This window comes from Nelusetta ayraudi, unplaced genomic scaffold, assembly GCF_046127955.1.
Source record: "Nelusetta ayraudi isolate G7.1 ecotype Tasmania unplaced genomic scaffold, CSIRO-AGI_Nayr_v1 ptg000056l, whole genome shotgun sequence".
NCBI lineage: Eukaryota > Metazoa > Chordata > Actinopteri > Tetraodontiformes > Monacanthidae > Nelusetta > Nelusetta ayraudi.
In genome coordinates this window covers 169,484-184,051 of record NW_027466106.1, presented here as the reverse complement: position 1 = coordinate 184,051, position 14,568 = coordinate 169,484, and the positions used below count along the sequence as shown (strand labels likewise).

The window sequence follows — 14,568 nt, the reverse complement described above, 5'->3', positions numbered from 1 at the left end:
AGTGGGGCGGGCGCGCTCGCACTTATTTTCCGCACAACGGGAAGTTGCGGGACACATGGCCACGCAGTGGAACGGAGCCACGGTGTCCTCGCACACTTACACAACCTCGCCTTGGGTTTTCTTTTTTTGTTTTTTTGGTTTTTTTTTTTAAAAACTTGGCAGCAATCAGAGACACAAGCCGCGAAAACAAGTCACTTTCTCGCGGAAGTGGAGGCAGCGCGGAGAGGAAACGGGAGGCCGAGCAGGAGGAGATAACAGGTGAGGCTTTCGGCAGGGACAACGTTTTTTTTATTACACGTGGCTTCTGCTGGCGGAAGCTGCGTTTTCGGTTCAAATAAACATCAATGAATACAAACTCTGTTGGATCTTTTCTGGGACTGATGTTCTGCCTTTATACTTTCTACTGCTGCTGCTATTTATGGAAATATTACGGTGTCATATCATTGTGTATTTTTACCACCTTAGATCTATTTAACACTCAGCATTGAGATACTTATGAGTCATTCCACCAGAAAAAAAACTTCATTTTAAAGAACTGTAGTTGGTTAAAAGGAATACGGTCTTTCCATGAAATACGATGAACCCTTGTTCACCTGAAATCCATTACAACAAGAGGTTTGTCATGTATTTCTACTGGTATTGTATACAATTGTATCGTAACCAACGTGTCGTTTTGTGTCCAACTCCGCTGCGACCACGAGGTTCAGAAAAGCAGCGATGGAAAATACGCTGGGCCGAACGTGTAAAATATCCCCTCCAGCTGTTTTCATCCCACATATGTGATTACATTCTAAACACCTCGCGTCATCATTATTATTATTATTATTATTACCACCATGGCGGCGGCGGCCGCCGCTACTCTCATTATCAGCGGACGCGAAACTTACGACGCGTGTAATGAGAATTGCGGGTTGAAGCGAGCGACGGTGTGTTTACACGTCTGTGGAAGGGCCGGGAGCTCCGAGCGCCACAGACGGAGCTAATTGGTCTGCGGATCTCCCTCAAATCAAGGGAGCGCGAGGAGCGACGCCTCCTCCGCCTCCTCCACTTGCAACATCCAGGAGCGGACAGATGTGCGGGAGCAACGGGCGGACGGGCGGAGGGGCGGAGGGGCGGAGGGATGACCATAGGGTTGAAGGAGGGGGCCGTGGGAACAGATGGTCTCCGGTTGCCACCCAAGATCCCATTAAGAAAGATGGCAAGATGGCTGACCTACTTCTGGGCCGACCGCGCGCCGCAAGAAAGTCGCCGGGCACCGACAGGAAAAAAGGGGGGAGGAGCCAAACTGGCAAACCGTCGGAGGTCACGCAGTCACTTTCTCCCAGGTTGTTGCCCTTCAGTGCTTAATGAGGACTCCCTGGCCGCTCCTTGGGGGCGCTGTGGGAGGGGAGGTGAGCTGCCCTTAACCTCCGTCCCTTTGTGTGGACAGCTGCCTCCCAGGACACACACACACACACACACTCACACACACACACACTCACACTTCCTCCTCAACGCTGCAGCTGGAACTTTTTAACCCGGAGTCCCGGGGCCTCCGACTTGCGTCCAAGTTGCTCACCAGGAACATGAAGCCAAAAAAAAACCCCCAACATATTGAATTTACTTCTTCTTGTAGAGTACGCGCTAGTAGTGTCACTTCCCATAAGGCCTCTGTGTAATTCACATGACCCTTCAGAACATATGAGCCAATCAGAACGAACCAAGGCACAGCACACTTTGACGTCACGCTTGGAATGAACTAGTTTTTGCGTTTTTTTTTTTTTTATATAAAAACATACAATATAAAAAAAAAATGTATTAGCCGTGTTTCAAGTCGGAGGTGTCCAGTCAAACATTACATGGGTGTTTATTTTTGTGTTGTGATCAATTGGAGAATCACTTTCTGGACCCCATTTGACTTCTTTCTTGCAGTACCACGGATGGCCACCAGGCAAATTGCCACACAGGCAGAACTGCAACACCGTGTCCAGCTCTTATAATACATCACTCTTTATGCTTCTTTCTGTATGTGCAAAGCCACCTCCTGCCGCCGCCCGACACACACACACACACACACACACACACACACACACACACACACCCAACAATCAATCAACTCACTGAAACAGTTTTTCGCCCCATTTTTAAAAATAAATAAACTAAATCTCAGGCAGCAGAGGATCATCGTCAATGACACATCGTTTCATCGCCCCCTCCCTTGTTTTGTTCCGCTCCCTTTGACCCCCGTCGACAGCGAAGCGCCCTCGCTCATGTGCGAGCGCGGGGTCGTAAATATCTGATAAGATAATATTGCAAAGGTGATGGCCGGAACAAAACGCCTACACGGTGGAGCAACACGGCTCCCCGCCGCCCATCCATCACGCCAGTGCTTTACACGCCGCTCAGGCCTAAGACACCCGGCCTGATCGAAATTGGATATATGGCTGTGCGTGCGTGCATGAGCGCACGTGCGATGGACGTCGGGGGAGGGGCCCATGCTGTTACCGCGAAGGGGTTGGGGGAGGAGGGTGGGGCTTGGCCAGCAACACAATTTGATGTACGAGCGGTCGGGGGGCGGAAACGGCGTGTTATCGCCGTGTTCTTCTCCCGGGGCAGCGTAAAGAACAAAGACGTAAACATAAATTCTCACCGGCGAGCGGCCACGCGCACCTGCTGCTGCTGTTCCGAGGAGTCGCAACGGCTCCGTGTTCTTTCAGCCGGCCGCACGCGCCATCTTTAAAGCTTAAAGAAATAAACTAAACCGCAGCGTCTGCTTCTTAATGGCCGCGGTCGAGACGAACGGAGGGCCCGAGCTTGCGCCGGATTAAGATGTGTGGGTCATTCGGACGAGCCCTGGGGGAGGGGGGTGGGGGCGCAACTTGTTCTTTCACCAGCAGGGGAGTCAACGAGGCGAACAAATGAAGAGCGATGGAGGAACGTCGGCCGCAGCCCGTCGCTCTCACTCGGCTCTGGATCTTCTTCCTGGGCAGACAGGAGGAGAGCCTGCATCCACCTGTGTGTGTGTGTGTGTGTGTGTGTGTGTGTGTTATTTCGGCTCAGCTCTGCCCCCCCACCACCACCACCACCACCACTGTGTCAGATGACTGAGCGCCACTACACAGCAGTTGCTATGGTTACACAGCCAGGTTCTGTGTACATGGATATGGCTGCAAATTTTTTGGAGATGCTATGAGGCGGCGATGGTGGAGTCCTGCAAAAAGAATTAAAAAAAAATAAAAATCCAGCATCGGCACACACACACACAGACACACACACACACACACACACACACACACACACACACACACACACACACACACACACACACACACACACACACACACACACACACACCATACAGACTCGTGTCATGCATGCAGCGAGGATAAAGAAAAAGAAAGTCATCCACACATTGGTGCACCTGCAGTGGAAGCCTCTCTCTGGGTTACGCGGAGCAGGATGTATTTAAGCAGCATATCACCACACAGAGCAGGTACACAAAAAGCAACAGCCTGCTGGGCAGAATTATGAGCTGCATCCAGAAGTAGCACAAATCACAGTGGGCGATGCGACGGGAGAAACTCTCCGCCTAGAAACCCCCGGCGCAGCCAGCTAGCGCCTCGTCTCCAAACTACCCGTCTCACCGCCTCTCTCTCCCTCCGCATCTGTGTGTGTGTGTGTGTGTGTCTGTTTTTTTCTCGTTTTCTTCTTCCCCTTTTGTTCTCTCTTTACTCTCACTCACGCTTACATAAATATAGGGCAGATTGGAAGTGCTCCGTCAGAGCGCCGGATGAAAGGGAGAGGGAGCCGTGGCCGTGCCAGCGGAGCTGCGCAAGAGAGGAAGTGATGAAAGAGCGGCTGATTTAGTAAACTGACAGCTCCCCTCAGGACGCTTCATCTTCTCCAACATTAAAGGGGCCCCAAAAATCTCCATCAGTGGCAACCCCCCCCCCCCTCCCCCCCCCCCTCCGGTTTATTCTCGCCAGGCGTGCGGGAGGAACTGTCACAAATGCCGGCGGACGCGCTACTAACAATGGCGACGCGAGGCGATTCGGTTTGGATCTATTTTCAGCGAAGACTCCCGCCGCCCGCCTGACTGTATGGACTGAGACCGCGACGTAGCGGCTAACGCAAGTCGATGTAAGGACAGCCAGACGGCGCAGGGCTAAGAATAGGTTCGTCTCTCGCAAATGACTCCTCGTTAGGGTTGACAAATGCATTGAAGCTATTTGCAAATGGAGCCGTCAGAAGCGCGCTAAGAGCAGCAAAGGCACTTTTTTGTCGTTGTTTTTTTTACGGTTATTATACATGGTAAGCTGCTGCTGCTGCTGATAACGTAAGACTTACCTAGTCCTTCCCTAGTTCTTAACAAGCACTGTTAAGTTTCACACACACACGGTAACACTTTATATTAAAGGTACACTTATTCAGCATGAATCAGTTGCTTGTGAGCCAATATTTAGCTAATTTCCACGCTAACAAACAACTAATTAATGGAAAAGTAAATGGGTAAAGTGATACCTTATATTACCATAAACATCATATCATAATGAAGGCAGCTAAGGGAACAGTGCTTGTTGTTCTTGGCAAGATGCTGCTCATAGTGAACAGCCCGCTGCCGCCTGCACACTCGGTCGAAGTTGCAGACATCTCGCTAAGCTCGAAGGAGGAGCTCGTTTGAAAGGCCGCTGATGGAAAGGCAGCTTTCAATCTCAATAATGAAGCAGCTGCGGGATGCAAGAGAGCGTCCAGGGCCGCGTGAGCCGTGGGAAAGTAGGGGGAAAAAAAGGGGTAAGTCGCCTAACCTGCGGCAAAAACTCAGCAATTGCTGCTCGACAGATTGGGGGGGAAAACAATCACCCTAACGTACACACAAGTCAGTCCCGCGCACACAAACACACACACACACACACACACACACACACACTCAGAGAGCGATTCAGCTGGCAGCGAGGCGGCGGGGTGAGTTACAGCATGCCACACATAGGCCGCTGCAACAGAAAGAAGGCCGGACGTTGCCAACTAAATACCCAGCTGAGATTCAACGAGCACTAAGTATCTGCGAGCATCTGCGAGGATCAAATTAATTGCACGGCTCGATGTCTCCGAAGGGACCCTTAGGAAACAGGTGAGTAAATGTGAACACGGCAGTGGATTTTACTCTGGATGACTCCGGGGGTGTCGACTCCGAGTGGGGAAAACAGCCGCGGCGCGTTTTTCCAGCTGGACGCTGGCTGGACGAGATTGAAGGTGCGGACGAGTGGGTCCGAAACCTACCAGGACTCTGCCGGTGAGCGTCTGGGCGGAGATCATGACGCCGGCCCAGTCTTTGACCGAAGTCATCCATCCCACCTCGCTGGCCGGGACCTCCTCCTTCTCATCACCCTTCGGCCTGTCTGCCGCTTGATTATTGGCCGGGTTGATCACTTTCTGGGCCTCCTGAAGGACACAAAGTCAGCGTTAGAAGATGAAACATTCTCAGGATTTTCACTTTTAACCTGCTAACCGGGTCGCATTTAAATTGCATCTCGGGATTCAGTCCGGCTGACACACTTTAAAGCCCAGGCACGGATTGTGTGTCATGTTAATTGTTGCTACTACGGTTACAGCCTGTTTAGCCCCGGTCGCACGTCGAGGCTGTTGAATGCACCTTCGGAATGAAAGACTAGGCATGGGCGTTGCTTCATATTCAGCTTAACAGTACAAATGCACACTTTTAATAAAGCAACTTTAACCGACAGAGAGAATTTTATTTAGTTTCACCCTTTACTTTGACTGAAAGTTGTCCGATTCCAATTCAAAAGTTAATGTTTTTTTGTTGTTGTTGTTGTTGTTTATTCAAAATATTTTCTCACAGTGTCTGTTTAAATCCAGCATCATTATGCATATCAGGGGTAAAGCAAGAACAAGACTTGATGATGGTATTTCTATTTCTTTAACACACAGAGGACAAGCACAGATATCAAGACAACCCGGAAAAGAACCTCTAGTTCTAATAATAACGGTGATGATGATGATGATAATAATAAAACGTGCATTGGCCCCCATGAGAAACCGTGTACTGTCACGTTAAAGGCCGCGGCCTCTGTGTTTCTGAGCTCATGCACGTTCGCATTCTTGACAAGCTTCAACCTCCGAAGGCAAAAATGGAAATGCGATTGCAGCTTTCACGACACGATGGCATCCATCTGCTATAAGCTAAAAGTGTGTGTGTGTGTGTGTGTGTGTGTGTGTGTGTGTGTGTGTGTGTGTCGCGCACGTGTGCGTGTGTGTGTGTGTGTGTGCCTCCCTCTCTCTCTCTCTCTTCTGCACATATGGCTCTGTAAGTTAAATGCTCCTCCGGCTAGAGAGCCGCGCCGCCGTTGTTCTGGCGGCCGGGCTCATGAATGCTGCTCGCCGCGTTCCGACTGAGTGAGCAGAGTTGCACGGCAGTTCATTGACATGCTTTGCTTGGCACAGTCGCCGCGTGCAGCTGTTCCTCTCGAGCCATTCACTCGTCCCTGATTCGACACAAGCAGCCACTCACATTCGCGGTCCTTCTAGCGAGGAGCAGGGAATGAGTAGATGGCGCTTCGCCGGCTCCGAGGCGTTATTTTTCCCTCCGTCTCACACACGCACACACAGTAGGAGTACACACACACACACACACACATCGGTGCGGTGTGCGTCACCTTCCCATAAAACCACGGGGTCCGGCTAGTGGCGTCTGCGGAGAATCCCTGGAATTGCAGTAACTTTCAAGCCCTCGCCGCTCTCTTTTTTTTCCTCCGGGCAGGTCGGGCTCGCATTACTGCTGCGTAGACAGGCGGCTTTTTTACGTCCCTCCTCACAGTGGCATCTGACAAGTAGCTATCAAAACAGATTACACTCCGGGTCAACAGGAGGAGGGGACATTTGTTTCTCAGTAATGTAAAATGTCAAATAGCTCGGCCTGGTCCGGACGATCACAGAGGCAGGGCACATAAAGGAAACGAGGTGCGACTGAACCCACGACCAGGCGGAGAGCGAACCGCTCATTTCAAATCGGATTGGACAGTGGGGATTTTGGCAAAATGTATCCAGGACAGATGTATTATTACAAACTGTCTGCTTTAAAACTGTACTGGGTCTTCTGTATAACTTTAAACATATTTAAAAAAAAAAAAAAACTGAGCTTCACTTCCCATGATTTGATTTCAGTTTGCAGAAATTGCAGATATAATCCTGATTATTTACTGTCACACTAATTTTCCAGTTTAAATTAAATTTTCGGATAACCAATATCAACGGATAGAAAATGTTTGGTTTGGTTTTAAGCTTTTTTTGGTATGAAACGCTCTGAAACTTAAACTGACTGTACTACTACTTATTCAAACGGGAAAAGAAATCAATTTTAACGACAATATTAGCAGCGTTTATGCTAGAACAAGAGCAGAATAAATCAGACTGAGTTAAATAAATAACGACGGTTCTGACAATTTACACCTCGCTGACTAACAAACGCAGCTTTGCAACACAACCAAAAACCAAGCGGCGAGCTGAGAGTTTGCGGCGGGCCAAAGAGCACCGGCGTTAAGGTCGGACCCCGAGAGAGAACCCTGTCCATTTCAAGAGGATTGTCTGCTCAAATTGGATTAAATTTCATAATGATATGGCATGGACACAGCTGCCATTTTCCTAATTTGATTCCGACCCTTTAACAATGCCAATAAACCGGCCCCTAAAAAAGCCGGGCTTAGTCATAAGATCATTATCTGCTGCCGCTGTCGGGTCTCTCGGTGCGGCGGGTCGGGGGAGGGGAGGTGTGGAGGGTTGGAGGGGGGGGTAGTAATTCACTTACCTCTGCTTTCTAAATAGTTTAGTGTTTTGGGGGGGGACTGGCAAACTAGTGCGGAGCTCATTAGGGGAGCGTCTTGGTAAAGTCACACGTCCGGAGCGCTGATGGTAACTGACGGCGGCTATAAGTGGAAGCTAATTGACTGACTGACTGACTGACTGACTGACCTTCATATTTGGATCACAAAAACTTAGACCATACGGTCAACTTCTTGAGGCCCCGCCCACCGCCGTGCATCTGTCCCGCCTGTCATATGCTGCGAATGCTCGCCGATGTGTGTGTCAGTGTGTGTGTGTGTGTGTGTGTGTGTGTGTGTGTGTGTGTGTGTGTGTGTGTGTGTGTGTGCGTGTGGGTCACAATGTACACGGATGTCTAAGATTTCACGCCGAGCGCCCGCTGAACAGCATTTCTGGCGTGGCGTGACGGCAACAGTGTGTATGTGTGTGTGTGTGTGTGTGTGTGTGTGTGTGTGTGTGTGTGTGTGTGTGTGTGTGTGTGTGTGTGTGTTACTCTGCGCTCTGCAGCTACGTCTTCTTCATACTGCAGGGAGCTTCAGCAACCTCAAACTCGGCACACCTACGAAGGAAACGTGGCACAACAGAGGGCTTATCTCCAGCTCTCCCTCAGCACCACCACCACCACTAAACAAATCAGCCCTGTCGCTCCGGTTTCACGGGTTAGCGGCTAATCGTCGGGCCTGATGGCTGATGTGGAACGGTCGGTAATATGCGTTCGGGCCGCTGATGAACACATGAACACGCTCTGCGGCAGCTACGGAGGCGGAGGTTGCCGTGAGCCCAAGTGAGCACGCGTGTGCCGGAGGTGAAGCCATGAATAATGTATGCAGTCATAAACTGATGGCCGGCCAGATCAGAAGAGACAAAGTAAACAAGGATTTGCTTCTAGTTCATTTGAGTGGCCCGAGCGGAGCGAGAAAGGGCCGCTGTCACGGGAGAACCCATCTGCTGGCTATATATACACACCTGTGATGTCAAACCGAGAGGCCGACAGACACGGCGGGGGGAGGGGAAGACGGAGATGGGGGGTTGGGACGGGGGGGGGGGTTGGGGGCGACAACAGGCAACACTCATAGTGATTTGTTCAGTTCAAACCTCATTTTATTTGAGGTCTTTGTTCTTAACCCGAAAAGAACCGGAGCCTCGTTTAAAGGCTCAGTGTGTAAGATTGAGCAGCCTCTAATGGCGAGGAAGGACATTGCAGACATTGTTGAATGTTAATTTTGTGAAGATCAGCTCACATATTCCTCATATACAAATCGTTGTGCCGTCAGGGTGGAAATCACATGACCCTGGGTTGACCCACGTCATGGCAAAAATGCACTTTGTATGCAGGAACCAGTGGAAACTGCCTCGCCTGCATAAACAGGCAGAAAATGCCGCAGCAAATTCTTCCTGCTGCTGGGTCGGCCTGCTGTCGGCCTGTCCGTACGTACATTCAGCAGCCGCATACGTGCCGCTGCTAGGAGAGGACGCCGCCGAGACACCTGTTAGAACATTTTCCATCCAAATGTAGTTCATCCTCCCACTTCAGACACCGCCACCGCTCCCCCACCGCCCCACCCTTTTTTTATAACGAGGCAGATGAGCAGTGTTAATATTAGGATTGTGCCAATTAACAGAACACACCGGGGAGCGCCTGGAAATAATGAGCGGGAAAAAAGGCACACGGCACGGGGAAAAAAGGAAGGCGGGAGGGGGAGAGGAGGGGAGGAAGGAGCTCGTGGCAGAGTGACGGGGGGAGGGGGGGGGGGGTGAAACCGAGTCAAACAATTAGATGGGAGCTGGGGCAGGAGTGGGAACTCTGCGAGGAGCGGGGAGCGACGGGCCGGGCCCATGTGACTCCGCTGATCTAACAGGACTTGGCTTAAGCGCAGCTGTTCCTCCGGCTTTGGTCCGCATCGCTGGGGAAAACTCTATTCCAGTGCGAGCGGCTATTTTTAGCCGCAAACCCACGGAGGAGGGAAACTCGTGAATCTCACCACGGTTCTCGCACCCCCCCCGCCCCAAGTTTGCTATTTTGATGCCGGTACAGTTACCCTGCGTGGCTGGGAATGCCAAAACCTGTACTGGGTCACAGCGACACACATAAATAAATAAATAAATAAATAAATAAATGTAAAAAAAAACAAAAAAAGGAGGGAAAATACGCAGCGTCCTCACGCGCTGACGCACGCGGGTGCAAACCTTGAATGGACACCGTGGGGAGGAAAGCTGTTCTTTCTCCACGTGCTGCCAACGGAGCCGCGGCGCCCGAGCCAAACCTGACGGGCAACAGGAAGTGGCCTGACTTCACAGATGAATCTCTCCAACAAAGAAATCCCCACATTTCCTGCAACAACGGCCGGTGTTCCAACGAGCGAAGCGTGAGAAAAAGGAACCTGCGGTGCAACTACACCCAATATCCATCTTGAAAACATGATTTCTGGATCGCTTTATGATTCCAGCGGAGGGTGAAACTGAGAAAATATATGTCCAGCGCGGTCTCCTCAAACATCTGTGAACTCTTTCTTGCGGGCACATGTGACGTAACGCTGCATAATGCATCTGAAACGTGTCAGGAGGACATACATCAACACAGTATGTATGCAAATGCCACGGTGAACCGTCGTGTTTTATTCAATGGATTTGATCTGTTCACTCTCTGCATGGTATTATGTTGAGAGAAGACGGAGCCACGTGCCACCAGTGGAAAGACTCGGGGCTGAGGTTGCTAGCTAGTAGCTTCAGGCACACTGAGGTGAGTAAAGTGATGTTTAATGGAGGTGATTCTCCAACAACACCACGTTGACGTGTGGCATGTCCAGCCAACCAATAACATGGCAGCAACCCTATTCCAGGTACGTAGAAGAGGTTTTGGGGATTGAAAGTGATCATCAGCATACATCTCTAGGGATGCAGAGAATGGTCCCAAAAAGAGAAAAGATCAATTCAGCAACAGCTGAGTAGAGGAAAGTGTCTAGTTGATGTCAGGGGGTCAGGGGTCAGGCTAGTTGGAGACCACGGTAAGGCAACAGGAAGTCCGACCAACCACTGGTTTACAACCAAGGTCTGCAGTACAGCATCGCAACACCTCCAACCTTGAAGCGTTTGTGTGCATAGCAGCGCGTAGAGTTTACTTGGTACCCAGTACTAGCAAGGCGTAACTAATAAAGTGGCCGGTGTGAATAAAGGACGTCTAGAGTGTCGGCAAACAGGCAGACAAGCCGCGAGGGTCGGACAATGAGCCCACTCCCCGCTTCTCCCCAAAACAGGAAGCGCTTGCGCTCAGTCGACGTCTCCTCCTCGAGCCAAGCGAAACAACGAGACGCTGAGGTATAAAAATGAAGCGGGAATGTTAGCCTCGGAGGGCACGCGCCCTGCTAAAGACGCTCTGCACAGCACACAAAGGGGGAGAGGAATAAAGACACGGACGCAGCCGGCGTTACTTCCCCACCACCGGAGGGGAGAAGGAGCAGGAAACCTGAATGTGCCGTCCTGTTGATTCATAATGCTGCGCTGCACATCCTCCATTGATACAGCCTTTCAAGCCCCAGCGCCCAGGGTTAAAAATAGACGGCGCGGCCAGTTGCGAGACAGCGAGGGGTCAGCCCTCGTCATCCATAACGTCTTTGGGGGGGCTTTTCGACGCCCTAATGGCGCCACACAAAATGAGGAAAGTGTTTTATAATCAGAGCGGGCTGGAGGTGAGAGCCATATAATCGGGGAAGTCAGAGGAAGAAGTCGCAGAGCAGAGAGAAATGAGCTCACGGGTCCCTGCAGGCCTGCAGGTGCACTTGCACTCTTTTTTTGGGGGGGGGAGGGTGAATCCCGTTTCCTGTGTTTCCACATGTAGACGAGCAATAAATGGCATCGCAGCAAGTTTAGACCTTTAAGAAAAAAAATCTATGTCATCACTTTCTTTGCCGTTTCCTCTTTCACAGCCGATAGAGACGCGTCATTAAAAGCTCAAACCCCCAACGATCGCCGCGGCGCCGCCCAGAAATGATTTACCCGGAAACAAGCTACGCAAGCGGCCGCCAGCCTCCACTTTCTATCCTCTTAGCAGCCGACTTCGCCTCTCAAGCTAATCTTCGCCCGCTGTGCCGGATCCGCGCGGAAGCGCGCACAATTTAACCTGTCAGCATCGCAAAGGTTTACGGGCCCGTGCAAGCAAATAAGAGACGGCGCCGTGATCACCGTTAACGAGTAAAATGACTGCGGCTAATGCGAGGCCATTTACGAACCAACGGTGAGGACGACACTTTCCGCCGCGTGTCAACAAGTAAATCAAACCAATCGTCCGGTTCTGACAGGTCGGGAGATCGGTAAATATGTGCAAAGTTTTTCACCAGAAAGATTTGAGAGACATCGGACAAGGAATTTAAAGTTTGCTAATTAAATACAAACACTGTCTTGCATTTATAAAACTTAAAATATAAACTGCAATCCTTCAATTAAAACATTAAAACATCACATTTCAATGTTAGAAGAGCCGGGGGGGTGGGGGGGGGCTTTCAACACATGGCTTATTACATAACCAGTATGTGGCGTGTCCCACACTGGAGCCCACCACGTTATACCTACCAGCCGTTTTATCCTGTCAGAGTAGGATGAAGAGTGGAGAATACAGGCGACACGCATGAATGGTGCCGGCCTTTATCATCCTAGTCATGTGTGACATCATGACTGGAGGCTCATTTTCCGACTTGGTCCGAGCAGCTCGGAGGACTGAAAACCGAAGGGCACGGCAGGGAACGAGATGTTTGTAAAGGTCCACTAGGAAACACGTTTTCAGATCTTGATTTCTTATCCCTCCCGGACTCCTGGTGGTACGATTTATTAACGGGGGGCGGGGGGGGGTCTTCTACAGAAAAGTCTAATTTGAGCCCCCTGTTTACAGCCTTCTGCAAAAACACTCTTTTGAGCCTCCAGGTACAACTGGTGCTTTGTTGGATCCTCCACATTCTTTGGAAGGAGATTAGAAGAAGGGAAAAAAAGGCGGCCAATAGGTTGTCTCTGGTCTGAAAACAAAGCTGCGAGTATTTCATCTGACCTGGCGCCGCCCCTTGGTGACATCACAGGGAGCCAATTGCCAAAGCCGGATGCTCGAGCACATTCTTTTTAAAAGGTGGATTTTCCTCGTGCCTGGGACAGCGACACGTCTTATTGTTAGAAAACTCGCAGAGGCTTCTTCCATCTTGCGGGACCTCTAAAAGCTTTCCTTTCTACCTGCACAGCAGTGATGCTTTTTTTTAATTCCCTGAAGTGACTCTGTTCTTCTAATAGTTCTACTTCACAGGCAGACCATCCGCTAGCTTGGAAAGCTGAGTCTCTTAGTGCCTCTTATTATAGGATTTTAAAATAAAGGCTGTGTTTGAGTGTATAGACATTGAGTAAACGTAATCCCACCAGAATCGGACCACAGTGGCCCAACAGCCGCTTATGGACCTTGTAACAGTAGCGCCAAGAAACGCCAAAGAAACCTCCGTCTGGCCACTCGCAACAAATTATTATAATTAATTTCTGACTCCTCTGTATTAGTATTTATTCACCGCATCACTTCAATAGAGGCGGTCCTAGATATGTTTCATGCTCTCCTGGACTCCAGTAATGAATGGAAGGCAGGGGCCTCCTGCAGCCCATTAAGTTAACGGCAGCCGCAAACAACAGTCTTATCAAACAGGCACCTGTCGCTGCTCCGCTCCCCCCTCCTCGCCTTCCCTGCAGCACTTTAATGAGCTTTCCCGACTTAATACAGACGGAGAATCCCCCGTCAAACAAACAGCTCCAAGTCGTCAACAGAGTGAAATCAGGAGTCTCCCCCCCCCCCTCGTGAAGAACAGGATGGCGAGGGTTTGCGTTGTGTTTTGTTTTTTTTTTCTTCCCCTCCGGGTGCAGAAAATAACCAGGGGTGCTAGCTATGGCCCTAATTGGCTCCCCACTGTCTAACCTGCGCTGATCAATGACGTGCAGTCTGAAAAGAGCAGGAGTCAAACGTGACAGGCAGGTACCCTTTTTTTCTTATTTCCTGGCAACTGCTGCAAATCAACAGCAGGTGATAAAGGGCAGTCGGCATCAATTGATCAGCCGCCGCTGCTGCTGCTGCTGCTGCTGCTGCTGCTGCTGCTGCATCGTCTTTGCAGCACAGCCTTTGCAGCTAAAAGTTACCTGATTGATTCCATGTCGGCACTTAGATCGCATGGAATAATGAACTGCTTCTTGCTTGTTTCCCAGGATTCTTGGACCTTTTTACCCAATTTAAACAGTCCAGTGTCGAGAACACCAGCGTAGAATTGTCTCAGGCCTTTTCCATTTACAGAAAAACAACAACAACAACAAAGATTTCGACGCTATGAAACGCTTCCAGCGTGCATCCGCCCGCTTCGCGTCCTCGAAGGGAAGCGAGCGATACTCATCCGATTGATCGCACTGGAAAATGTGTAACCGCAACAGCAACAGATGAGTGGGAGAGGTTGCATAATGGCCCCAAAACGCTTTCAGGGCGGTTGCGGCCCATGCATAAGATATGAATGACAGGAAGGATGCATCCCCTCCCTCCAGATGTTGCGTCCCGGCCGTGTGTCGCGCAGCCGGCGCAGCAGTCGTCGGTCGTAACAAAAAAACGGGAGTAAAAATCTCTCTGCATATTTTATCGGAATAGCCGTCGGTTAACTCCCATCTGCACTCCCCTCCACCCCCCACCTTGGCCGAGCACCACTCAGCAGGACCTCAATTGTACACGGTCACAGCTGGCTGGCCATAAATTCAACCCCT

At 50.5% G+C, this 14,568-nt stretch overlaps 1 protein-coding gene across 10 annotated transcripts in view; it reads right to left on the bottom strand.

The window, feature by feature from the left end:
* Positions 1-14,568, bottom strand: part of LOC142896649 (calcium-activated potassium channel subunit alpha-1a) — a 127,404-nt gene that overhangs the window by 87,965 nt on the left and 24,871 nt on the right. For all 10 annotated transcript variants that reach the window (XM_076038447.1, XM_076038445.1, XM_076038446.1 and 7 more), the window contains exon 2: positions 5,257-5,418. In XM_076038447.1, the coding sequence (XP_075894562.1) occupies positions 5,257-5,418 (162 nt within the window). The remainder of the gene's footprint in view (positions 1-5,256; positions 5,419-14,568) is intronic.